Source organism: Nyctibius grandis, chromosome 5 (assembly GCF_013368605.1).
Source record: "Nyctibius grandis isolate bNycGra1 chromosome 5, bNycGra1.pri, whole genome shotgun sequence".
NCBI classification, from domain to species: Eukaryota; Metazoa; Chordata; class Aves; order Nyctibiiformes; family Nyctibiidae; genus Nyctibius; species Nyctibius grandis.
In genome coordinates, this window is record NC_090662.1 from 42,270,613 (window position 1) to 42,297,623 (window position 27,011).

Sequence of the window (27,011 nt, forward strand, 5' to 3'; positions counted from 1 at the left end):
TTGTGTATTATGCTCCAGATGCTCACTGGTTTTGAAAGCACCTGGAGTTTAAACACAGATCTGGGTAATAGACATATACGTTCCAAAATAATCTGAAGCTGTTTTTGCAATCCTAACAGTTCGAAATAAATGCATGAAAAAAAAACCCCTCTTGATTTGACACTAGTTTTCTTCACTTTGTGATGCTAAAATCGAGCTCTGTAACAGCAGAGTATTTCAGAGTCCGGCTAAACGCAAAGCAGCGTGTGCCTCTTCATGTCTTTCTGCGCATACTCTGCCCCTGAGCCCAGCATGTGCATCCCTGGTTTGAAGACGCAGCGCTCCGCTTCACTTTACACGTTAATTAAATTGGCTGTTTAGCAATCAACGCGCTTTTCCTCCGCAGGGCAGCACTTTCCTCGGAGCTGAGGCTGAGTGAGAACCACGAGGCAGCACCCAGCAGAGCTTGCATGAGCCCCATCCCCCGAGACAGAAGAGCCCCGACAACCGCTTCGCAGCACACCCCGCGCGGGGGGCGGGGCACCACCGCCGGCACCGGGCGCCCCCGCCCCTCACACGCTCAGGCGCCGCGAGCCCGCGGCCTAACATGGCCGCGCAGGGAAAGGCAGAAGCGCCAGGAGGCCCCGCGGGCGGGATGCTGCCCGCGCAGGCGGGGAGCTGCAGGCGCCGGGGAGCGAGGCGGGCCGAGGCGGGCCGAGGCGGAGCGAGGCGGAGCGAGGCGGGCCGAGGCGGAGCGAGGCGGAGCGAGGCGGGCCGGTCTAGGCCCACCGCCTCGGGGCGGCCCCGGCGGGGCGGAGCTGGACAGGGTCCCCCCGGGCAGCCGCCACTTGTGCGGCAGCCGGAAGCTCCCCCTCCTCGCGCGGAAGTGACGCCTCGCGCTCCGCCCCTTCGCTCGCTCCCTCCCTCTCTCCGTCCCTCCCCCCTCCCGGCGGCGGTGGCGGTGGCTCGGGAGCCGGGCGCGGCTGGCGGCGGCCGGAGGCATCATGGCGGATGGCGTGGACCATATCGACATTTACGCCGATGTGGGCGAGGAATTCAACCAGGTACGCGCGGCCGGGGGCACGGCACGGCGTGGCGCGGCCCCTCCCCTCCTTTCCCTTCCCTCGCCCGCCTTCGCCGCCGCGCCGCCTGCAGGGCCCTCAGCGCGACGGCCGGGCTGCGCCGCCGCCATTGTTCGGCTGGCTCCGCCGCCGGGCTTTCCCGCCGCCGCCGAGTGCGCAGATCTGCGCGGGGACGGGGCGGGGGCAGGGGCAGGCCGCGCCTCAGGCCCGTCCGGCGGGGGCTATCGGGGCCAGGCTTGTCGGGGAGCGCCGCGCCGGCCGCCGTCTCTGAGGGGAGGCTGGTGGCGGGCAGGGCGCGAGAGAGGCCGCCGGGAGCCAGCGCCTTCTCTCCCTCCCTCTTCAAGTGCCCGCGCAGGAGCGGCTCCAGATCCCTCTCCCTCCCCGGGTCGGAGGAGGCCATAGAGGACGGGACCCTCCCGGATGCGGTGGGGAGAGCAGCAGCTCCTTCCCGCCGGCGGCGGAGGGGAAATACTGCCATTGTTCGCAGACGAATAAAAAAGCCGCCGAGCGGTAGCAGTTTCTCGGCCGCTCTTTGCGGGGGAGGCAGAACTAGTGCAGCTTTATTCTGCAGCACTGGAGAAACTATCTTCCTCTTTTCATCTTTTTTTTTTTTTTTTTTAAATCGTTATTCTCTCCTAGTCGTTAAAAAAGTCACGCAGCTCTTCTTTAGAGGAGGAGCTCTATTTTGGTGAGGAGGTGTGGATGAAATAAATAGAACTTCCCTGGATTACAAATAGTCCACTTCTCTAGCATATTTTTTACCCTTCAATCTTTCCCCAAAAGCCGTATGCCTACTTTCCTACCAAAACCTGATGTTCGTATCAGTTTTGTGTGCCGTCTGGCCTGTTTGTGACTCTTGCGCTTCTCCAGGTTGTGTTGCCCCAGCTTGCATTGTTCCTGCCCCAGAACATAAATAACCGAGAACAACTGCACTTGCACACATTTACTGGGCTTACTGAGTGATAGGCAATTGTATGCCTGCCTGCCCTACAGAGAACTGGGAAATAGGTAATAGGTTATTGAAGTCACAGTTAATTTGGATAGCAATTTATAACTATGTAAGGAATCTTTAGATATTTATTGATAAAGTAATTAAGAAGACTAGTAATCTCATAAAGGTATACTATAAAAGAATGTCATACTGGAGAGCAGATGGTGGAGAGGACTAATTTGCTCTTAGTTGAATGTTTCTCCCTTACAGTTGAAGACCCATTATATGAATTTAAATGGGGGTGAACCCAAGCACAGATACCATTTAGCATAAGAGTACATCTCTCCACTTTCTTTAATAACTTGGTTTTGTTTTAATCAGTTCCAGAGAAAACACTGATAACAAATCAGGTTTCTCAGAAAAAATAATTTGAATCAGTAGTGTTTGTGTAAATGCACGCCTGCAGAAGCCCTGAGTAGAATAGTTTTGTGCTATGAGTACAGTGCGGACATATACTGCCGGAACAAAAGTGACTGGGATTCTCTGTTTCACTCACACGGTCCTGGTCTACTCAGGTTATGGTTAATACTGATATTCCCTGTAGCCATGGTGCAAGGAAGGATGATGATACAGATGAAGGGAGCCTTGTGATAATCAGGAAATCCGTTTGCTCTTTTCACTGTATTAACCCCAATTGCTTTCCTGCAGGCTGCTTCCTCAGTTCGTGAAACTTGCAAAATACAGGGCCAAAAAGTGAGAGGAGACTAGTGCCCCTTTTCCCTCAGCTTGGCTTTGGTTGTCGTTTTTTCCCCCTCAAAAAATTTTGCTGTTTATTCTTTTCCAAGTTTCATTTTTGTGACTTTCATTTTGTCTCAGGACCTGCTCAGCTGAACTGTATTACTTTAAAATAGAAAGTTTTACTGGGAGGGATTGACACCTCTGCACTTTCCTGTTTCCTTCTGTCAAGTACAAAAGAAGGCTAGTTGTTACTGTCTGTGGTATTACTTACTAACTCTGATTCTGACATAATTGTGATGGGTCCACTAGAAGCTTCTATGAATGAATTACTGTTTCTGATTTGAAGCTGACAGCTTAAATTGATAAGATGGGACATGGTTCTGCATATCTGTGGATGGTTGAAGATGACAGTTGAGAAAGTGCTGTAGGGAGAAAGTGATTTGCATTATTTGTTTATGTAGCGGACGTTTTACGGAACATCATATTTGTAAGGAAAAATTGCTTTATGTGTAAAGCAATAAGCTACTGTTTTTTGATTGTGTTGTGCTACATTAATTTGACTTACCAGTATTCATTCGAATTGGACTATAGGAACCCTTTCCACTAGTTTTGCCACTAGCAGGGTCTGAAAAATATACTGTGTAGTTTTGTTTTTCTGGGTACAGTGTAACTGTATTTATATCCAATCTGGGACAAAACTTTGTTTGCATCTGTAGTAAGTGGATCATTTAGGACTTGTGGCTGGCTGAGCTTCCCTTGGTTGTTTTGTCTTTTTCTGGGCCTCAAGGTACTCATCCTTGAGGCTCTTCTGGGATTTTTTTAATGCTTTTTTCCGAGAGAAGAGGGGGAGGGATGTTCCGCTTGATTAGTGCTAAATGAACCACAGGTTATAAGGGTGAAATAAAGACCACAGAGCCATGGGTTTACAAGCAGGCTAAGATGGATGACAACTGAGAACTGTCTTGGCTTGTATTTAGTGTTGGTTGCAATGAGCTGGCTAACTTGCGTTTTCACTAAAAAGATCTGACTTCAAGTCATCTTTCCCATTCCATCTGGAGCTCATCAAAACTATGTCCTTCTGTGCTGCTTCATACCCTTTCATTAACTTATTGTTCATCATAATCGTATTCTTTGTCCTTGGGCTTACAGCTTTACTCAATTTAGCACCCACGAGTTGTATTTATTTTTTTTTAAATTGTGCTTTCCTTTTTTTCTTTTTTTTTTTTGAGAACTTTGGTGAGTCATTTTCCATTTTGTTCTTCTATGCTGGCTTCCTCATCTAGCGGTCTTTCGTATTTATTTAAAGTCTCATTTTGAGACGAGAGCCTCATAAATGTCATACTTCCTGCATATGTTGCTTGTGGCCTGTAAGAAATAGGTATTGCATGTCATGTTTTACTTTGACTATCTCCCTACACATCATACATCTTGCTCTTCAAGAAAGAGAGATCTGTGCTGCACAAGAAAACTGCATTATCTGCATACAAATGGCTGAGGCTGGCATTCTCTTGGTGGCAGAAGACCGCAGCAAGATTAGGGGTGCTTTAGCAAATATTAGGGTGTGGGTTTGTACACAAAAAACCTAGAGTATCAGTGCACAATACTGAAATGAGGAGCCTGTGCATGAGGCCAGCTTGGGTCTGACTCAAGGTAGCCTGCAACTTTGGCCAGCAAACTGGGTTACTTTCCTGCAGTCACGAAGATGTGACGGTGCATTGTCAAGTTCTCTCATGCTCTGATCAGCTTTGCATTTCCCAAGTTGGTTTTTTTTTTTACATACACATGTGAACATAATTAAACAGTAAAGAACTGTTTTTATTATACATATTATACATATAAAAATCCTTCTGACCAAGCAAAGGAGAGAAAACGATTTAAGGATCTCTTGTTTTAATGCTGTGGAAAAAGTGCTTGCTTTGTTTATACTCTAATGTATGCTTGCATAGTTGCGTTGCAGATATGTCTAAATGTGTGTAGTGTTCTAGTTTGATATTTAAATGCTAACAAATTAGAAATGAAAGAGGGCTGACTTTGTATTTTGTAACTGGATAATAAAAGTGATTTAGATGGAGTAAGCAGCTAAGAGGCTAATTATCTGGAAACCTCTGTGGCTGCAGATTCTTAGGAACGTGTTAGTTACTATCTTGATTTCTTGTCTGTAACACAGAAAATTTTTTGTGTGTGTAATAAATAATAAAAGCTAGCATTAAATGGCCACATAAAACAGGTTATTAAAAACAGCCTTTCTATCAGGAAGACAGTTGTCCCATTATGGGAGAGGATGGACACATTGTGGCATGAGAAATTACTACGCAGAAGGGCAGAGCTGTCCTGGTCATAAAAAACATAAGCTGGCAGACCTGCATTTATTCTAAAATGTATGTGCAATACCTTACTGGGTATGTATTTCGTCAGTTCTGTTGGTCTGCTGAAAGGGGCCTGGGGAAGAGATAACCTTTGTATATTTGCGAATATCAAACTACAAAGAAAACTTGAGACCATCTCATCTGGCACCTCTTAGCTTTGTTCTAATGCAAACAGCAATACTACCTACGTTTAATTTGTACTTTTGACTACTTGTGAATTTTTAGTTACTCTATTTGACAAGAGATCAGATTGCTTAAATTTTAGTGGTGTGCCAGTTGTAGAGCTGAGCGCGTTGGGGCCTGTAGAGTAAATGTGAATCTTATGGTCTAAAAAACTTGCCCACCATGGTGGGTGTTTCTGCCACAGGCAGTGGCTATTTTAGAAACATCAAAGACCTGCTGTTTTGTTAAGATTCCAGTTTGTGTGTTCACACAGCTAATTGGGACCAGAAAGATTTTTGCTTATCTTTTTAACTTGTTATTCTTCGGGACCTACAAACTTTTTAAAGTGAGGCTGCTAACGTGTATTCAGAGTTTTTGACCACAAATATTGCAACTTGAATGAAAAAAGCTATAAAGGAGAAGCTGAATAATTTGCTTTTTCTAAATTGAATGTTTTTATCAGAAACAATAGTAAACTCTTTTTAATTACATTTTATTTACATCACTGATTTTTTAAATGTCTTTTTGGAGGTGTAATTTAGTGTTTAACTCTGAAATTGAGTGGACTTGTGTGGAAAAAGCAAGTCTCAGAGATGTATGTACAGTTTAAAGAAATGTTATTTTTTTTTAAAAAAAAAAAAAAGCCATTTCCAAAACAGCATTTGTAAAGGGAATGACCAGTTCTCTGCAACTCAGAAGTATGGCTGCTAAGTTCCAAAAAGAAATAAAACTTTTAATTTGTCCCTTCTGGACATGACCGTGATATTCCATGTGTTTGTCTTTCGTATTTGAATGTTGCAAAACACTACAAACAGTAATTAAAACACAAAATATTGAGGAAGGGCTGAGTAACTGGAAGTGTAACAGCTAGTCTGGCATCTTTGAGAGCATATCTCTTTAGTACCCTTTTTATTCACCCAGTCCCACTTAGTAGCACAGAATGTGGAATTTCAGTCCTGATTTTTCAGAGCAAATGATCTAGTATTTCAGACTGTGGTCTAGCTAAAACATGAGCTTTGGAAGTGCATTACTACTCTGATTTGGTTGTAGAGGGGGCCAGAATAATGATGCTAATTTTGTTTCATAGCATGTTTATCTTCAAGATTGTGAATGGCTATAATTGAGCAGAAATAATTTCTCTTCATGCTTGATGGTCTTCTCTTAACTAAGGAAGTTGGAAGAGGTCAAAACCAGTTCCTGGTATGGGCAGAGCATTTGTTGAAATAGCTAAGATTAGAGAAGTAACGCTTCCTGTATTCTTTTTCTTACTCGTCTGCATCTAGGAAAGAAGGGTGTACTTAGGTAAGTTCCCATGGTACAGGTATGAAGGAGGAAGGGTTGTTGGATCTTGTGCAACAGCTGTCAAGACACCTCTCTTCCATCTACCCTTGCAGTTGCTGAGCCAGATCATTCTTAATCATCTAACCACACACCTTGTTGACAGATGGGTAACTGAATGAATTCCATGCTGTCTGCAGAACCAGCACAATGTGAGAAGACATTATGGTGAACAACATCAAGTTTTCTGTTGTGTCGTTATGGATTTAAATTAAGGCACTGATGCTATTAGGCACTTTGAGCCCCCCAAAAATTACAGGCAGACTGTGCTGTCCTAATAATTCTCTCCCTCCTTTGATGGTGACCTGAAAGTCTATGTGATAGAAACTTGACCTGTTTCAGAGGAGTTTCTTGCTACTGGGAAGTGCAGCAGAGCTGTGGACTGCTGCCTGCTCCAGTATTTTGGTAATGCTGGCCTCAACCTTCGCAGAGAGATAGGTTAGTGTATATCTGCTGTAAGAGTGGTGGCTGCCTGTTTGTATCTGTCTACCAAGACTAAATTCTGCTTCCCTGAAGTCATCATCCATACAAACAGATGACTAGAATTACTGGATGTTTAGCAGAGGATTTCCTTAGTTGCCTTGTGACATCATCCTTAATCTTACTGTAAGATGTCATGTTTAGGCCTGTCCCAGGCAGTTCTTTGAACCTACTTTCATTAGCTGTGATGATAGGAGGAATCAAACTGAGGCAGAGAACTGGACAGACTAGGTGAAAATATGAAGCCCTTTATTTAATGATGATAAACTTACCTTGAGAGAGAGAAATTTTCTGTTGAAGTTTAGAGTGTATCGGGACAGTACAGTTTACTGAGGATCAAATCTACTTGATTGACAATGCCAAAACTTAGCTTATCTGTGTGTTGTTTTTTTTTTTTAATTCCAGTGATACTTTCTCTGTATGAGAACCGCTGTTGATAATGTTTTCATGTTTTCATATTTTCAAGACAACTGATCATCTGATGATGGTTGTGGGTATATTGGCTTTTCAACCAAGATTGCTAGCTTTGCAGCCTCTTTTTTGTGGAATCCAACTTGATTGTCTCTAGTTGCCATATCTGGTACCTCAAACTATTCTATCTAGGATGCTTGTGTGGGTTTCTAGATACAAATTCACAAGATAGTGGATGCTGAAATATATCTGATATCAGACCTGGTGAGGCGGTTTCTGTTCTGGATCAGGGTGGAAGAGTCCAGGAACTCTCTGCAGGCTTTTGAAGTCCAGCTTTTGCATGTGGCAAAGCAACCTATGAAAGTCAATATAAAAGCTGAAGGTTAACATTAAACACTGCTAGGCTCTCCTAAGCTTTGTCAGATCACTGTTGTTCACTGAGAAGTTGTTGCCTTCCTGTTAGTAGACATTCAGATGGTGCCTCTCTCACAGAGATTGGGCTTGTCTGTCATAAGTGATTGCTAGGATAGTAAAAAAGGATAGCAGCATCCCATTGGGGAATTGATCACCATTGACTATGATGAGTGACAGTATATAAGATGAAAAATGGCAAGTATCAAAAGAAGTCTTTGTTTTAAAAAATAGTTCCTTAATGCAAATATACAAATCCCAGCTTGATTCATATTTGGAATTAAGCAATCCCACTGATTAAGGTTACATTGTGTAGAATAAACTTGTGGGTTTATTAAATTTAATGAAACAAAACAGAGTTCTGTCCCTGTCTGGTCCCTCTGTGAATTAGGAGATAAAAATCAAGTTAGAGATGCAGTAGAAATCCAGAAGGTAGAATGCTGCGTTTGTCAGTAGAGCTCTTGAAGCTCTGTTCACTTTACCTAATGTTTTGGTGGAAAAAAGATTTGCTTGAGAATGATATTAGTCTCTCATTTTGCACGTTGCTGATGCTTGCTCATGTTGCTCATTCTGGGAGGAGGGCTTGTGGGATTTTTGGATTTCTGTTTATATTACAAGGACAAAAGTATTGGAAAACAGTGGCCAGAGGTATTTTTTGTGGGGTTTTTTTTTTTCCCTGTCAGTTTAGAATATAACAGAAGTCATAAGAATTTTATATGCTTTAATGTGGATGAAACTGGGGGTTAGCTTTTCAGCAGGGATGTTGTGTAGGTCTTGGATTAGACTTACCATGACTGTGGAACATGGCAGCTATCACAGTGTTTTGTTTCAAGTAAGCTTTAAGAGCGTTTGATGTTAAATATAATCAAGATGTCTTTTGTATTTTAGGAAGCTGAATATGGTGGACATGATCAAATTGATTTATATGATGATGTAATTTCTCCATCTGCGAATAATGGAGATGCCCCAGAAGATCGTGATTACATGGATTCTCTCCCACCATCTGTTGGGGATGATGTAGGTAAAGGAGCTGCACCAAATGTGGTCTATACATATACTGGAAAAAGAATTGCCTTGTACATTGGAAATCTTACTTGGGTAAGTATCTTATTACTATGTAGGTGTAGTCAGGAATTCTAAAACTATGAACATAGTTCTTTGTAAATATTTTTGGCTTAAAAATTGTTTTATATGAAATATTAAGCCTCTCTGGAGCTGTCTTGATGTCTGAAAAATTGAGGAAATCTTCAGTAAATATGAACTTAAAGTTTCCGCTTGCGTTTTAAGTGTTAAGAAGGGGTATTTGTGCTGCCATCTTCTTAAGGTTTTCAGAGGACTGAATGAAAGAGGAGAACAGGCTTAAACTATCAGTACTTTATTCCTGCAGATACTTTAAGGCTACTGAATGAACCTATTTTTTTACCAAACCCTTGCTAAAGTTTTTAGTTTAAAAAGGATCTGGAAGGTTCTCTGCGATTTTCTTGAAATTACTTTTCACCTTTTTCCAGGGCCTTTTCCCACTTACTTCTTTCCAGGGCAGTGATTCTTGCAACAAAACTGTTTTCAGGTATTTGCCTTGAGGCTTATTTCTGCTGTCCTAGGAGTAACAGGTTTGGGATAACTCACTGAACTGCAGTTGCCCTTAAGACAATTACTTTTGTTAGCATTAAAGCATTTTAAAATCAATTGCAGTTAAGCAAACAAAGTGCAGGAGCTAGTCAGTAGCTGAATTAACTGGAGTTTATATCTGTTTACCTGAAATCAATTCTTCCAAGTCCCTGCAGGAAAAGTTCTCATTCAAGGTTTTTTCCCATCTGATGAATTTCTTACTAGTGCTAAACTTGGAAAAGAATACTTTATGGGTGCTTAGGTGTTTTTTCATTACTTATTACAGTATTTTAATTTCAGGAGCTAATAGGTAAGTAAAGGAGCAGTTGACTTAACAGTTGTAGCATTCCAAAATATATGAATGGAATCAGTAAAATGCACATGAATTAGCTGAACTCATCCAAGTCAAATGTCACAATTTCTAAAGCAGGTGGCCCAATGTGCAGCAGTTTGTACCTATTACTCATTATTTCGCTTCACAAATGAAGACAAAAAGTCCATTTGTTTACTTTAGCATTACTATTATGTTTATTTCCTTTGTGTTTAGCTGTCAGGAAAGTAATTTGTTGGATTTTTAAAAGAAGTCTTGATTTGAAAGAGATCAGATAAGTAGTTCAGAATCTTGAAAGCCTGCTTTGCACTTCCCATATGAAATTTAAAGAGGTGATGGAGTTATGGAAGTAGGAAGAAAACCATAAGTATTCGTGTTTCTGTGTATCTTTGGATCTGAGTGAAATTGTTAAATGTTGCATGGTAATTGATAGGAAGTTACAGCAAGTAGGTTTGGTTAAGTGGAAGCAGTTGTTTCAAACCGTAGTTTCTGAACTAGTTTCCCTTCTTTTGTCTGTAAATCCTGCTAATTTTGTGCAGATAATATGTAGTTCACTAAACTGTCATTTGTCAAAGTTCTCATAAAGAGCACTTTAAAATTGACTTTTATGTGGAAATAATAGAATCAGTGGGAGAAAAAGTGGATTGGTTGTGGAAAAAGTAACAGTTACTGAAACAGTTCAGTTGAAGCCTTGCACTCAGAAAACAAAAGTTGCTCAAATACGAATTTTTTTTTTGGCATACTGTAGCTGGTATACTGTATGGAGGAGTTGATGCAATGTAGCATGTGAGGAAGTGTGCATATTTTAAAAATTAATTTTCTGAGAATTGTAAAATATAAATGACTGCTCTCCAAAAGTCAAAATATTGACAGCCTGAATAAAGTACTCCTCTTGACCAATTTCACACACACACAAAAAAAAAAGCATGGAAAACTTAGTTGCCCTCTTCATGGTGTTTTAGATAAGTTTTCATAGTTTAATATTAAAAATATTTTTCAGTGGACAACAGATGAAGACTTAACTGAAGCAGTTCATTCACTGGGGGTAAATGATATTTTGGAGATAAAATTTTTTGAAAATCGTGCTAATGGCCAGTCTAAAGGGTAAGAACTTGTAATTTGTTTTTTCTGAAGATGGACTGAAGTTGGGGAGGGTGGAAATGGGGAAAGGGTTCTCAATTTTCATAACTGTCAGTATGTGAACTGATAATATTTGCTTATTGATATCCAACAATGATTAGGTGTATAATGTCATACTAATGACTTAAATTTCAGGCATGAATTGTCTGATTATTTTGTGAGTTAAATCTTGTTGGCAGTCTTCATTAAGACTCTATTCCTACATTTCAGTTAGTGTAGTGGTGGTATTTGTTGTTCCTCATAGTGTAAATACTGTTGCCCCAACCTCCATTATTAAATCTTTCTTTGTATGCTTTCTTTTCCATTAACTGTTGAAAGTGAATGCTCGAGCCCATTTTTCACTGGCAACTTAATCTTCCTTGCATGAATGTGCCTTTCTCTCTCCTTAGTAGTAATGAGAACCCACTGAATGCTTAATAACAACTTGATCATATTAATTCATATATAGTTATAGTGTGTGTGTGTATATACGTAGTATATATACTCTACCAAAAAGCTCCCTTTGTTGTGATGTATTTTGATGCATCTTGTACTTCCACTTGTGATGGTTCTTATATGTCCTAGAATGAGTTATTGTATCTGTTCTGAAAACTGGACTAAGACCTGTGAGACAGTTTCTGTATTTACTTTTCAAGTATTCTTTGGCTTACTGTGTGTAACCTTTTTCATGAGGCATCAGGATATCCAGGAAATGGAAAAACTGTGGTGTAACTTTTTTTTTCTTCTTTCTCTCAGGTTTGCCCTTGTGGGTGTGGGATCAGAAGCATCCTCCAAAAAGCTCATGGATTTATTGCCCAAAAGAGAACTGCATGGGCAGAATCCTGTTGTGACTCCATGTAATAAACAATTTCTGAGTCAGTTTGAAATGCAGTCAAGAAAAAGTAAGCCTTTCTCAACTGTCTTGGAAAAAGTTTATTCCAAAAGTAGTACAGCAGCTTTCCTCTCAGCATCTGATAATTTCTACATGGTTTAAAGTAGCTGTGAAGTACTTCCAGTAAGGTGAATGAAGTTGCATCTTTGTTTAAAGATGGTCCTCTTAAAAATAAAAATTTAAAAAACCCACTTACTATACTGAACACCTGTTGTTTTGTCAAGAGAGAGCACTCACTGAAAGAAGGTTGCAGCTTTGTGACACTCTTGTCTTATGGTTGGAGAAGCTTTCTCATTTTCTTGTGGATTTAATTTGAAAAAAAAAAAAAAAGACAGCATTTAGAAATTTAGCAGTTGTAGACAAATTGGACTAAATTCTGATGTCTGGATAAGTTGTGCTTATGATAAAATGGGGAGGAGAGATTCTGTGTTGTGCTTTTCTCCAGCACCTTGTCTTATGCTTCCCAGTCCAAATGTGTTCCTTTGTGGCCTTGGGCTGCATTAAAGGAAGGACTGACAGTCTCCCCAGATGCTATTCCATTAGTATGGGGATTCTGGAACAGTGACATATTTTAGCAAAGCACTTTTTCCTTCCCTAATAGCTTTAGGTTTGGGTACCGAGGAACAAGGTTGTGCTCATAAGATCATGCTTTAGCACTTCATAAAACTTTCGATCAAGAGTTGAAAAGCTTAAACCTATTTTGATTTATGTAATTACACTTTTGCTTTTCCATTGCAGCCACACAGTCTGGCCAGATGTCTGGGGAAGGTAAAGCTGGTCCCCCAGGAGGAAGCTCACGAGCAGCATTTCCACCTAGTAATAGAGGGCGAGGTCGTTTTCCAGGTGCCATTCCAGGTGGAGACAGATTTCCTGGACCTGCAGGGCCGGGAGGGCCACCACCACCTTTCCCAGGTAAAATAGTTCATATGTAGAGTTTCAGTTTCATTTGTGTTTTGTTATATTAGTACAGCATATTTATTTGGGGAATTGTAAAGATCAAGGCCATTCAGTAATGTGCTATAATCAGTGTTCACAGCTGGATTGTAGGATTTGACAATATTTCTTTGTTGATATTCACACCGGGAGTTATACTTCCTAGATTTCATAGCAATACAACATTTTTAGAGACGTTCTTTATAATGTGTCAGTGTACGTTTTTTTAAAGTATGAAAACGTTAAGATAGCTCAAGTTAGCAAGTAGGCTTGTCTTTAGTGCAGTGTAGTTCAGATTTTCTGATTTGGTATATGGGGTGAGAATGCCTGTGTTGCAGAGCATAAAGTAGCTCTGTTACTTATTGCATTACAAGTTTGCACATCATCAGAAATTCGGCTTTGATTCAGGCCAACTCACAGGTCAGGTAGTTGACACTTAGAACACCACAAATTTGAAGAGGTGTTCATGTTTAGTCAGGCATCTGGTATGGGAGAAACCTCTGTTAAACAATCAGGCTTGCATTGCAGTCAAGTTCTCATTCCAGCTTAAGTATTTTTAATAAATGTCATTCAGTAGTAGATTGTCTACTAACAGTCACATGGACAAATTGAAAACATGGTCAAATTGAAAAACGACTAATGAGGACCTGAAAGTAGGTTTGGATACTGCATTTATCTTACCTTCTCCAATATAGCTTTTCCTGTGTTTTTAATATATATTATATCTTATGCCCTGTATGACTAGCTGCAGGTGTAAGTAGGATGCAATGTTTTCTATTTTTTGTAAGCTTTTGGGGGTTTTGTAACAATAGCAGGTGATGCAGTGATGGGGGGGTGTTTTCAAGTTAATGTTGTTTTCTTTAGGTATTGATAGTCAAGCAACTGTTAACATTTTTCTAAGCTATTGGACCCAAAGTGGGACCATGCATGTCTTGTGTAAGTTGCAAATTGTTCAGTGAGGGTTGTTTTCAGATTTTTGGTTGTTTTTAAGAATTTAAAAAAAGGCAAGAATTTTAATTATTTCACTAAGTCTTTTATTTCTTTATATTTATTAACTCTATTTTATTTATTTATTTATTTATTTATTTATTTTTTATTTTAGCTGGACAAACTCCCCCACGTCCACCTTTAGGTCCTCCTGGCCCACCAGGCCCACCAGGCCCTCCACCTCCTGGTCAGGTCCTCCCACCTCCATTAGCTGGACCTCCTAATCGTGGTGACCGTCCACCACCACCAGTTCTGTTTCCAGGACAGCCTTTTGGTCAGCCTCCACTTGGGCCACTTCCTCCAGGCCCTCCACCACCAGTTCCAGGCTATGGGCCACCACCAGGTCCGCCACCACCTCAGCAGGGTCCACCTCCACCTCCGGGTCCATTTCCCCCTCGTCCGCCTGGCCCTCTTGGGCCGCCCCTGACTCTTGCTCCTCCTCCACATCTCCCTGGGCCACCTCCAGGTGCTCCACCACCTGCACCACATGTGAATCCAGCTTTCTTCCCCCCACCTGCCAATAGTGGCATACCTACTTCAGACAGCCGTGGCCCACCTCCAACAGATCCGTATGGCCGACCTCCACCATATGACAGAGGTGACTATGGCCCACCTGGAAGGTGAGTACTTTTGGTGTACTGTGCTTGGTAGCAGATTTTACTCCTCTTGTAGGAAGCACTTGATTTTCCTTTTTAATGCAAACCTTATAAATAATGAAAAATAGGGCTGGAAGGGATCCAACAGTCTTCTAATTTGTCCCTTTTCACTGCTCTCAGTGAAGTAGCTCTCAGAAACATGTTTGTAGCAGTAAGAAAATCCTGAAATGCAACACCAATAACCTCACTTTCCCTTTTCAGCTCTGAACTGTTTGTATTCACTGTTTGTGTTTGGCAGTGTCATCATTCCATGTGTTCTACATGCAAACTTATATATCACTTCTTAATGCAGCAGCTTCTGGTTGTGCTTCTGTCTTAACTTGAAATTCTGACTTGCACCTTTATCATTGTGCTTTGCAAGCTGTCTTTTAGAATGCTCTGGAGTTCTCCTTTTTGAATATGTGCATGTGTTTAGTATGGTGCCATACCAAGCTCATACCATTTTCATCTTTCAGCAGCTCTGCTTGTCCTGATTTTCTTCAGGATTCAATTCAAAGTTAGTCTTTGTCTCAAAAGCCAGGCATGAATTTACTGCAAGACTTCCTTTCCTGTCAAGAGGCTTCTGCTCATTTGGTGCAATCTTGCTGTATTTGTAGCAGTTGCTTTTCCTGTGGTTAATCCTATCTGGGACACAGTTTTTGAGTCTCTCTGACTTGACTTGTCAAGTTTTTCACATCTTGTTTGAAACATCTTTTTCATCTGTGCTTTCAAGCATCTCTGTCTTGCTGCTGTTTCTTGATTTTTCACCATATTTGTATTCATCACAGAAAATTTTGGGAAAAATTGTAAGACAGACACTTTTTACATAGTTACATTTGGATTTTTCAGTTGTGATTTTACTGCTAGCATGAGAGACACTTCTTGCTTAAAATGTTTTCTGCAAAGACTCTTTGCTTTGATTCTTCTTTTATCACAAATTTTTAAAAGCCCCATGCATCTGTGCGTACTGTGTTCATACATAAACTATAGAAATTCAAGCATTTGGCTTAATTGCCTGAAATATAATAAAATGATAAGGTGTTGGTTGTTTTTTGATGGACAGAATCGAGGTTGTCTGCAGTTTATAGAATGTCTGGGGAGGGAAGGAGTGGGAATAGGACAGTATAACCTACTGTCCAGTATTTTCATTAATAATGTTAAAACTATCATCCATAACTATTTAAATTGTCATTAATTATATATCATAGGCGTTTCACTGGAAATAACATGTCCATAAGAGAAAAATTACATATTCCATTCTATGGGAGGCACACGAAAAATAATACTCAAAACTCAGGGAGGTATGAATTTTTAGACATTTCCTCTTATGCTAAACTGGCTATAGGATCTTGTTCCACTTCTTGCAATTAAGAGGATAGCATTGCTTATTATTCTGCATTTTCTTTCTACCAGAAGAACTAACACTGTTCTAGAAATGGCAAGCAGTGGGCCAGTTGAACAGTCTCAACATTTGTCTCTAACACATTTCTCCAAATTTTCTATATGATACAGAGACTGGCTAATAGGACACTGCAAAACTTTTGGGAAAATTTTTGTATAGGTTAACTTCTGTTACTTTGGAAACCCTGTATAGGTAGCTAATAATTAAACTAAAAAAGTGTAATGAGTACAAGGATTCTGCTTTATTGCTTCCTCCTTACTGTGACCAGTTTGGAGATCAAATTGGAGCACCTTGAACTTGACCAGAAGTTAAAAAAAAATAAAAAAATAAAAAAATTAGCCGTAAAATGTTGAAGTATCATTCAGAAAATTAAGTGTTTTAAAGATGATAGACTATATTTGCTTTTCATAAATTACAGCATTCTGGTCTTAGTTAAGATCTGGGAAACAGGATCATATAGTTCTAATTCCAGTATTGTTATAAAAATGATCTCTAATTTTGCTCAAAGTCGCATTGCCTATGTACATGTATTTCCACATCCATTCAATTGGGATAATACCTACTTACATAGCTTCAAGGATTTTACGAAAATCATAAATATTTGTAAAGCACAATATTAAGTGCTGCTGAATCTTCAAAATAGATGGGATGAACAAGAATAAGTCTGTTTATACAGCAATGTCTTAATTGTTTTTTACCTTTTTTCTTTTTTTTTCTTTTTTTTTTTTAGCTTTCAGGATTTTATACTGTAACATGGTCCTTAACAAAAACCAAAACCAAACCCAGATCCTGCTTTCTTTTCTGTTTGTCACTTTGCTTAAAGTTGCAAACTTGGATTGTTAAAACTGCAATGATATCTTCTGAAGTTTTTCTTAACCTTTTAAATACTAGTTTTATTGCTTGCAGAGAAATGGATGCTGCAAGGACACCTCTAAGTGAAGCAGAATTTGAAGAAATCATGAATAGAAATAGGGCGATCTCAAGCAGTGCCATTTCGAGAGCTGTATCAGATGCCAGTGCTGGTTAGTAAAACTCAATTAATGTATTTGCTGTTCTACCCAACCGAAAAGAGTTTATAGGTTTTCTATTAGGAAACTGGCAGCCCTGAAGCCACATTTTCCTGATAGGAGACTGAATTTAGGTACAACCTATGACTGATTTTGTACTGTGCCTTCTGAGTACTGATCTGGACAGTATTTTAATATTTGATTGTACAGTAAATGATCTGGATGGCTGTTGAAGAGAAGATACTCAAAATGGTAATACTATTACAGATAAAAATCTTTCTTTTAATTTGCATCATTTTCTGATCATGATCTTGTATTGTTTTCAGGGGACTATGGAAGTGCTATAGAGACCTTGGTAACTGCAATTTCCTTAATTAAACAGTCCAAAGTATCTGCAGATGATCGCTGTAAAGTACTTATTAGCTCTCTTCAGGACTGCCTTCATGGAATTGAGTCCAAGTCTTATGGTTCTGGATCCAGGTAAAACTTTCCTCTTCCATCTGCCCTTACTTATAAAAGGGAAAGTGTAGCGCCGGACTAGTTCACAGAGAAGAAACTAAGTCATGTAAGAAGCTTAGTGATTAGCTGAGTTGCTCAAGAAATGTGTGAAAGAACCAAATAGGGGTTTCCCGAACTTAGCTGCCTTTTAATTAACCCTCTTTTCAAAATTGATCTGACTAGCTTAAATTTAACTCAGTTTTATTTAGTATCCCTTCCTACATGGTACTCTTGCAATGTGTAAACTTCAAAATAGAATTATCCTTTATCAATTAAGATGTCCAGTGCATAATTTTTATTAGAATTTGCTATTGAAAATTAAGATTGAAGATGTTTTATGCTGGTTTTCATTTTGCTTAAAAGTAATTTTCTCCGCACTTGCCACAGTAGAAATACACTTGAGTTGGGGAAAAAAAGTTGGACAGAATGCTTTTGCCTGTTGTCCTTTGTCGTACAATCTAAAAATCAAGAGTAGGTAGATTTGAAATTTATGGACTCTTCTACCTAGTACAAATGAGAGATTGGTATTTCTTTCAAAACTTAAATAATCCCCCTGTCAGTGTTAGGACAAACACTGAGCCTCTAGTTCATTTGGATACTGCAACAGTAGTGTAGTAGGCCTCGGATATTAAAAACACAAAGACAGCTGGTTTTGGCACATAGTTTCAGTACTCAGGTTAGCAGCCATGTTGTAGTGATCGTTTGAAGTACGGTGCATTCCCCCAGCTGATTTCAGCCACCTCATCCTCCATTCTGAGCATGTACTTCCTGACTTGTCCTTGATAGATTAGAAGGTGGATGCATCTTACTATCTGTAACAGTTCTTAGCCACCACCTTTTATAAAGCTGTTTTTCATGTTATATACGAAACCATATCTGCATCATATCCTTTTTTGATCAAATTCATACTCATAAACAGAATACAAAATTGGCATGCGGATGGCTTGTATTTTGAAGAAAAATTTAATGAAGTAATTTCTTTTAGAAGACGTGAGCGATCCAGAGAGAGGGACCACAGTAGGTCACGAGAAAAAAGTAGGCGCCACAAATCACGTAGTAGAGATCGTCACGATGACTATTACCGGGAAAGAAGCCGTGAAAGAGAGAGGCATCGTGATCGCGACAGAGATCGCGACAGAGAACGAGACAGAGAGAGAGAATATCGTCATCGTTAAAGAAGGTGAGCATTTGTTTCATGTTCTTGAACTTTACTGTTACTGATTTACTAAAAATAACTGGTTTGGGATTGTTTACACCATTAATGTCTGCATTTAAGTCGTCCTGCAGTATGTACTGAATCACTTTCTTCTTGCAGCATCTGACATGAACGTAGGTAAGTAATGACAGGTAACTGGTCTTGGGAGGGAGGGAGTATTTTTGTGATTATCTTCTGCAGTTTGCATGCTGACTTTTTAATTTTAGGTGGTATTAATGTTTGCAGTTTTTCCTGAAATGTGATTAAACCAATTTAAAAAGCAGTAAGCCAGACGGATAAGTCTGCTCTCTTTGTAATCTTAGAAGATTATATGAAATTTATTGTTGTATTTCTTACTTGTATTTTAGAATACTAATTTTGTATTTTAAAATCTAATTGTGTAAAGACTGCAGCATTTAACCCTTCCTGTGTCATGTGTGGATTACTTCAATTTAGGGAACACATGTACATACAGCTGCTGTCCTTGTACAAGTGTGGTGATGTTTTTTTTGGGGTTTTGGTTTTGTTTTTTTTTTTTTCCCCAGTGAGTTTTACTCAAATTCAGGAAACATAGCCAGACTTTGCTCTTTATTTTATGGAATGTGACCTGTCAGTATCTTCATCCTTCTAGCTAAATTCAGGTGTTATCTTCAATAAGATTTATGATCAGTTGTTCCCCACCACCTTGATTTTTCATTCCCTCCCCCCTCTGATAGTAAAGTCATTTTCTGACGGCTAGTAAACAAATGTATGACACAATGATTGTTTCTTTTCTGGTTGTTCACAAACTAATGTGTTCTTTTATTTCATGTATCTGCAGTCTTGCATGCATTAAATCTCTAGATAGCTATAAAGTAGCATGCTAAATAATGCTTTTTTTTTTTGAGTGTACTGCTGAGAGCTTTAAAATACGTAGAACTGTTCATCGCATTATATAATGTACCATTTTGAGCATTGGGAATTAAAGCTACCCATGATTCCTTATATTTGACAATCGGAAAAAACACTACCTATTAGTTTCTCTGCAGTGGTCTTTTCCCTTTTTAGAAGAACTTCCCACTACATCTGCACTAAAATTGAAGCTTGCAGACTTGCCTGTCTGCCCAACTTCCATTTCTTACATTTACCCTCAGATTTAGTTTCCAGATTTGCATGTGGTATTTATTCATGGAAGTTCATTTACAGAAGTTAAATAGAGCAAAACTTTTTAGAAATCACATAAAATGTAGTATACTCCTAAGTGAAAATATAATTTTGCATTAATTAAATGTCAGTTTTTCAGTCAGACTTTTGTGTCACTGCTTCCTTTGGAAGAGAACAAATTCTGATACTAAATGTTCTAGCCTATTGAATATTAAGTGGGATGTTGTCTTGGGTTCATATACTAACAGGGGGCACACAAAGCAGTAACCAACCTAGAGAAGGGGAGTCAAAGGCTTAAATAGGAAGGTGAAACGTGGCAGCTGGAGTAAAGTTGGCAGTATATATCTGTTAATGCCACTTTTTGCCATAAAAAATGGATTGGTAGAAATATTTCTGGAATTGCATAAAAATAGCAACTGTCGTTCTTAATTGTAAAATATCAGAACATAAAAATACAGATTTAACGAAAGTAAATATAGTTTCTTTTGTTGAACTGGATTTTTACCTTTTATGATAAATGAGTATTTGTGATATTTGCAAATAGTTGATATTAATAGGAGGTAACAATTAAGCTGAGTGATGGATGCATTTCCAGAGTGTTTTCCTTCTGGTGGAGATGAGTAAGCCGTGCTAAAAATTGTTAATAACCTGGAATTTAAGATACATTTTTTTTTTTTTACCCGTGGCATACTTTTTATTAATCTAGGTTTAATTTTTGTGTATTCAGTGTTGTGCATGTAGATACGGAGTTTCTGTGCCAAGTACAGATTCTTTACCTTGTCACCCCAAGAAAACATATAAAATAGTATTAGGTTGCATTTTATAATTTCCAAAGCACAATTTCAAAATGAGACTCTGGTTTCAGTCTCAGTTCAGGTGGGATTTATATATGCAACATCCTTCAACTTTGTTGTGTGCTGGGACTTTCAGAGGGGTTGCATAGGTAAGATTCCCTTGTGCAAAGAAGAAAGTAGGTCCTAAGAACTTGATTTAAAAGGCAAATCTAGTATTCTGCATGTAAATGAAAGCATTTGGTATTTTTTTAAGTTGTTGTAAACATTTTGTCTTGTTGCTGTCTTAATGAAGAAGGGCTTTATTGTAGTTTTGTTTTTATATATTTACAGACACACACACATATATGAAAGAAATACAGTTATCTCCTGGTTTGTATGTTTCATTTTCACTAAGATGTATGTTGCCATACATTTTTTTGTTTCGTTCTTTACATTGATTAATATTCATAAATGGATTTAACAGTCTCAGTCATTTAATAAATCTCAGCAATGCTGAGAAGAGTTACTCCCCATATTACTGTGTTTTGCCAGATAACATGAAGTTGCCTCTGTGCCTGCACCCTATGAATGGCACCTATACTTCTCCTTATTGTGTACCTATAGTCATAACTGTGATACTGTACTGGCAATTTTTTTTAGTGTTACGCATCTAGTTTAGAAGGATTTTAAAGGTCCATTGTGAACATTTTTGTATACAGTGAAATTCAGTTTGTACTGTATTACATTTATAGAGATGGGTTAAATTGGAATAACTTACTAAATGTGTTTATAATAATAAAACTCTATTAAAAAGTTTAGATGTACCATAGCAGGTATTTACACTTCTGTTTGTACACTTCATGATTTAAAATTAAATTCTTAAAAGATTTTTGTGCCTTCACTTCAGTAAGGCTTCATGTACACTGATAATCCATTCTACAGAATTACTATGACCTGAATGTTTCCTTGAAACATCTTGCCTTTGCTTGTAGAAAGCCTATAGATATAAAAGAGAACAATGGATTTAAGACAAATGTCTAACCTGTATTAGCCAAGAAAACTAAGAATCCAGTAGAATGATATTTAGAAGGATTAACAGCAAAATTAATGTGTACAAACAGAATAGTAATGTAACTTAATCAGCACGAGTCCTGACTTTTTTTTAGACAGGTTTTTTTTTTAAGTTTAACTGATACTCAGTGATGTATTTCTAGCTGATACCTTGTCCCAATCTTAATCTGTCTGAATTTCTATAAACTGCTGAATGTTAATTTTTTCATTTTATGTTTTTGTTATTGGTTTGATTGATTATTTCCTATTTAAACTGGATTTGGACTGAATTGCAAAGACAAAACCACAACATTGTAACAGTTGATATGTATGTAGACTTTGTACTCCATATTTCATGTTTTTTCTCTGATTTTTCTGCTCTCAAACCACTGTAAGCAAAATAATTTCAAGTCTGAGGCTCATATGCTTCTTCAAAAACTGCTCTCAGCTGTCTCTGAAATAGTTTCAGCTTTGGAATGATCCAAGAACTAACTTGGTTGGAATTTTTCTGGTGTCAGTAGGAGGGGAAATGGTACTGATAGTTTAAGTAATATTCATTATATTTTTGCTTGTATAAGTAGGAACTGTCCTGTACAGTGTGTTAGCTACCACTTAAACATCAAGCGAAGTATGAAATTAGCCTTTTAAGAAACCTTGTAAATTAATAGGAAAATGCCTATTTTTGTAAGTTAGTTTAATAATAAGCTTCTAGTTAATAATGGAGTTTTAAATTAACGGTGTGGTAGCATTGTTCAAGACCTAGGTATATGTATTTGTCTAGGATTATTTCAGATCTTCTTAGTATGAAGATATTACAAAAGTTATTTATCTAATCTCTCTTTTTTAAAATGTGTATTTTTGAGGAAGCTCGTATGTGGGGCTGGCACTATTCTACTGCATCTAGAGAAATAATGCTTTGTGCATCTGATTCAGTACTTGAAATCCACCATAGAGTGAAAGAGGCAAGCAGTGCCACTGTTTTATGTGCTTCTTGAAGTCTTATTTTATGGCTACTCTGGTGCTTCACAGAAACATGTAGTTTGTTTCTTAATGTTCAGTCATTTCTCTCATTTTCTTGAGGGTGATAAGATGATTCGAAAAACAAACTGAAAATCTTATGCTATTGTGTATTTTCAAATGCATAACTGAATAACTTATATTATTTTTTTCCATGAACATGTTGCTGTAATTTTATTGTCTTCTGAGGTATCTTTAGACACGCTTATATTTGTGTTCCCCACGTCCTGTGCTTTTTTCTTTTGTTTTTGAAATTAGTAGTTTTGACAAATTTGAGCTGTGTGGAAGTTCCCCAAGAAACTTTAAGGCTTTATAGCATTTGAAACATAAAGAAGTTACTTGCAAGTGAAAATGTTGGTTTGATGCAGTGTTCTTCAAAGAATGAACAAATTCAGTTTTTTCCTTTTGCTCATTGTGGTTTGAGAACTAAGATTTCTTTTTTACAAAAAAAAGAGAAATGAGAGAGAGATCTCTTCATTTTTATGTTTTCCTGTGGCAGCCTGATCTACCTTTTTGTGTCTTCCTCATATATTGTGTGAAAGATACTTGCGAATAATTCACATCTTTTTAATTTGTAAACAAAAGATTGAGTTTTCTGAACACACCTCTCTGTTCATCAGTCATTTTTGATGAATAGGCAGTCTGAGATAGCAGGAGAAAGACATAACTAGTTTGGGAGCATTCTTTTTATTCCCCCGTAAAATTATTTATAAAATCAGGAAATTGTTCTGGTGTTGATCTTAAATTATACACAAAGATTGAACAAAGATACCAGGTAAGTACACTAATAATAGGGGAAAAAAATATGCAACAAATGGAAGAAGGTGCTAGTGGTGGTAAAATAGTCTGTTTGTACATGTATGACGAACAGAATCACGTATGTATCTCAGCTTACACGCAGAAAGACAAATATAGAGTCAAGCTTGAAATTCCTTCTCACTGTGTTATAGCTAAAGCATCACAGTATTTGGAGGTTGGTGATGTTCTGGAATGTAGGTTAAGTTAAAACAAATTTTGGATTTCAAGCTGATATTTTCTGTGGGATTTTTGGTTTGTGTATTTTTTTTATGTATAGAATAAAATAAAGGAGAATTACATGAAGTAATTCTTAGGAGCTATTAGGACATAATGACAAATGTGTAATATCCATTTTACTGAAATGTGAACATGTTGGGAGATTGAAATTCAATCTCTGAAAATATCAGGAATTACTATAACAAAACTTGACGGGTATATGCACATACAGCTTTAAACTACTGTAGAATTTTCACACTTCTAAAAGCTCTTTAAAGCTTTTATATGCTTATTTGGATAATTGGAATTAAAGGGAAAATTAGAGTTGCTACTGCAAGATGCTTTATATATAAAGAAATCTATTGGGTTTTGTTGTAAGAGTCTTCGTGGAAAAAAATGCTCAAGTTGCATCTTGCATAAATACAGAAATGTTTTGTCACTTAAGTTCTGGGATTTCATTTGTGAAATGTTCTGGCATAAACCTCTAACTTTTAAACCACAAAATAACTATTTAACAGATAAGTCTGAAATTTGGGTTTTATTAGTAGAAATGCTGAGAAACTGATTGCTGTATGGTGTTAAATTGTACAAACCTAACACATGCTTGGGACAGATAGCTCATATGAGCTTGAGGCAGATGGATAACAGCATTGCCAAGAAGTACTGACTAGAGATTTAATTTTTTTTTTAAAAGTTGTTTCTTACTTCAATATTCTACGTGCTTGTAGAATACTGAAAAGGGCTGAGCATGAAGGTATAATCCATACGGATTTATTTCTTCCTTTTGGAACCACAAAGGTTTCCAGTTTTGCCAAGATACAGTGGCAGAATACTTGGAACCAAAATGTACACCACTTTGGATTTTAGTTGGTGTTGTTTTTTAAAATGAAGGTTCAGTGTGGTGCTGACCATCTTAAGAGCCCTATAGTGAAAAGTATTAATCCTAAATCCAGTTTATCATGCATTCTTTAAAGTTCCTGTAGTTCCATAAGTACTCTCACAAATCTAGCAAGTTATTCCCAGGAACTGAAGCTTTCTTATGCTAGTATTATAAATCATATATATGGTGCTTTGGATCTGTTAACTGTCGCCATAGAAGTGATAAAGATCCATAATTTTTGCCGCATCAATTGTGTGATGAGAGCAGCAAATTCTGGCACGCGGTCTCACAGCTGTCATATACTTACTTTCTCCACTAAAAAACTGAGATTCTCCCGTTTGTGCTAACTGAGCTCACAACTCTGAACACATGTGCTTGTGGAGGCAGCACTTTGTCACTTGGCTACTAATTAATTTTAAAAGCACATGACACCTATGGAAATTTTGGTCTCTGGGGAAGGAGCTTCCCCAAAAGTAGTTACTGGTTGATACATTCATGACTTGGGAACAAAGTCTGCAAGTAAGAAAAGAGATTCCAGTCACTGCTTTGGATTTGGATTAGTTTATGGGCATACTGTAGTGTATAGAGCCTACTTGATTATACATTTTCTTAAAGTTATTCTTAACAGTCATTTTGAGGAAAGGAAGAAGTGTGTCAATTGTTCATGCAAAAACAGAGTACTTTGTTTTCCCAGCTGCTTTGAAATGATTATACTGGTAGAAGAATATTTGACAGCTGTGTGCACGTTCATGAAATTGCTCCTCTAAATGCCTGGTTTTTCAAATGAACAATTGAATGTGTTGGTTTTTTAAACAATTTGATTTGAACTATTTTGAAATTATTGAATGTTGAAATTGTGAATTATTAATGAAATGAAGATAGCTAATTGTTTTGTAATGGAATTCAACTGAAATCCAGTGTATGGAATTATACCATCCCAAGTATTTTGTGAACTCTTACAGTAATTAACTCTGAATGGTGTGGTTCCTTAATTTGCTGAAATAGATGAGAGTAGGAAGTAGGGCTTGGGGTTTTTTCTAGGGCAAGTAGGTGAGGAAACCTGCAAATCTATATTGTACTATTGTACTATTTGAAAAGTGGGTTCTTGTGATTAAACTGCAAGCGTGTATTTTTAGAAGCCCATCCTGCTTGCCACTAGTCTGAGAATTTCGAAGTACTGGTATCAGAATCCGTGCACTTTTAAATGTTACTGAGCTGTGAGCCGTCCACTTGATTATACAATCAGTGCATTACTTAAATGTCAAACTAGCTTTAAAACTTCTGTAAGTGGGCACGTAAAAATGTAAAAACCTAGTTGTGGCAAAATTACCTTACGTGCTTGTTCATTTACTCTTGCAGAATGCATACTTTAGGGAATATTCTTATAAATGTTTCCATCAGTCACAGTAGCAGTAGCTATTTCTTCCTTTATCATTCAGTACTTCAACTGTGAAATTTATAGTCTTTCAACTTTGTTGTACAACAACATTGATTTTGTTTTTAACTGTTGTATTAGAAAACAAATTTGTGCACAAACAAGTAGCTGCTGCTTCTGGATATTTTGTGTTAATTTACATTATGGTGAAGTAGATGCACGACTTGTGTATGTATAGATAAGCCAGCAATTTTCTGTGTATTATGGGGACTAGCAAAATCTACATCACAAATTTTGACACATTACAGCTGAAGGAAGAGGAACAGCGTGCAAGACAAGATACATTCTTCAAGGAAAGATGCTTGTCCAGCAGTTTGCTTCATGTGATTGAACTGAGCCTGTAAGGATTCATGGATAAAATGAACAGGAATAGATCTGAATAAAGCAAATCTGCATACATGGTAACCAGTAGCTCTTTTACTTTTTTATGTTGCTTAACTGTTTTATTTGAGGGAAACCTGTGTGATTTAAACCTTATAGCTTTTGCAACTTTATTACTGGTTATATACATTTGGCAATTATAATGTGCAAGCAATTGGAAAAAGTCAAGTAAATGCTTGTTTTTATAGTAGTTTGTTCATGTTAAACTGTTCATATGGTAATGTCTGTACACAGCACCACTGATTACAGTAGATGTAGTGTTGTAATAAACTGTTTAATGGGGCTGATGTGTAAAGCTGTTCAAGTTATTTGATGTTTACACCTCAGGGAAAGTCTTGTGTTCAGCAATATTTAAATATAATGTCACAATGAAAACATTGATGCTGTCTTTAAAAACATCGCAATAGTTCTTGCAGATGCCTCAACCTAATCTTTCATTCATTGAGTTAAACATACTAATGTTGCTCTCACACATTCAATTTTGATATGAAAATAGGTGGTTACATAAAACCTTTAATGCTATTTTGCTTTCTAGCAGTGTTTACCTAGGTGGCTTGTGAATTTGCTACTTGACATATAAAACTGTAAAAACTGCAGCTCTTTGTGGTCTGTTGTTTTGAGGTGAGGTGGTCCCAGGTTTGTGATTTTAGCACACTGAAAATTTTCTCTCTCATACAGCCTTGATCCTGATTGACACTACAGTTAATATAAACTGAAACTGTTGGTATGAACTTAAACTGTCCATAATAAGGGGTGGAAAGGTTAGGTTTAAAAAGCAAAACAAAACCCTGCAGTTGTTTACAGTTTTATAGT

General features: G+C 38.1%; 1 protein-coding gene across 5 annotated transcripts; it reads left to right on the forward strand.

Moving 5' to 3' along the window:
* The first annotated feature begins 908 nt into the window (after positions 1–908).
* CPSF6 (cleavage and polyadenylation specific factor 6) lies at positions 909–26,573 on the forward strand. 5 transcript variants are annotated; one of them, XM_068401059.1, is made up of 11 exons: positions 909–1,043; positions 8,787–8,996; positions 10,838–10,941; positions 11,713–11,858; positions 12,587–12,760; positions 13,884–14,388; positions 15,612–15,704; positions 16,712–16,827; positions 17,139–17,292; positions 18,296–18,490; positions 26,066–26,573. In XM_068401059.1, exons 1-10 carry the CDS (start codon positions 984–986, stop codon positions 18,483–18,485), a joined length of 1,752 nt encoding a protein of 583 aa, XP_068257160.1. In that variant the 5' UTR covers positions 909–983; the 3' UTR covers positions 18,486–18,490; positions 26,066–26,573. The 5 variants fall into 5 exon arrangements, with proteins under 5 accessions (XP_068257160.1, XP_068257162.1, XP_068257161.1 ...); XM_068401061.1 differs by having other exon boundaries at positions 18,299–18,490; XM_068401060.1 differs by lacking the exon at positions 26,066–26,573 and adding an exon at positions 18,626–18,644.
* Positions 26,574–27,011: the final 438 nt, after the last annotated feature.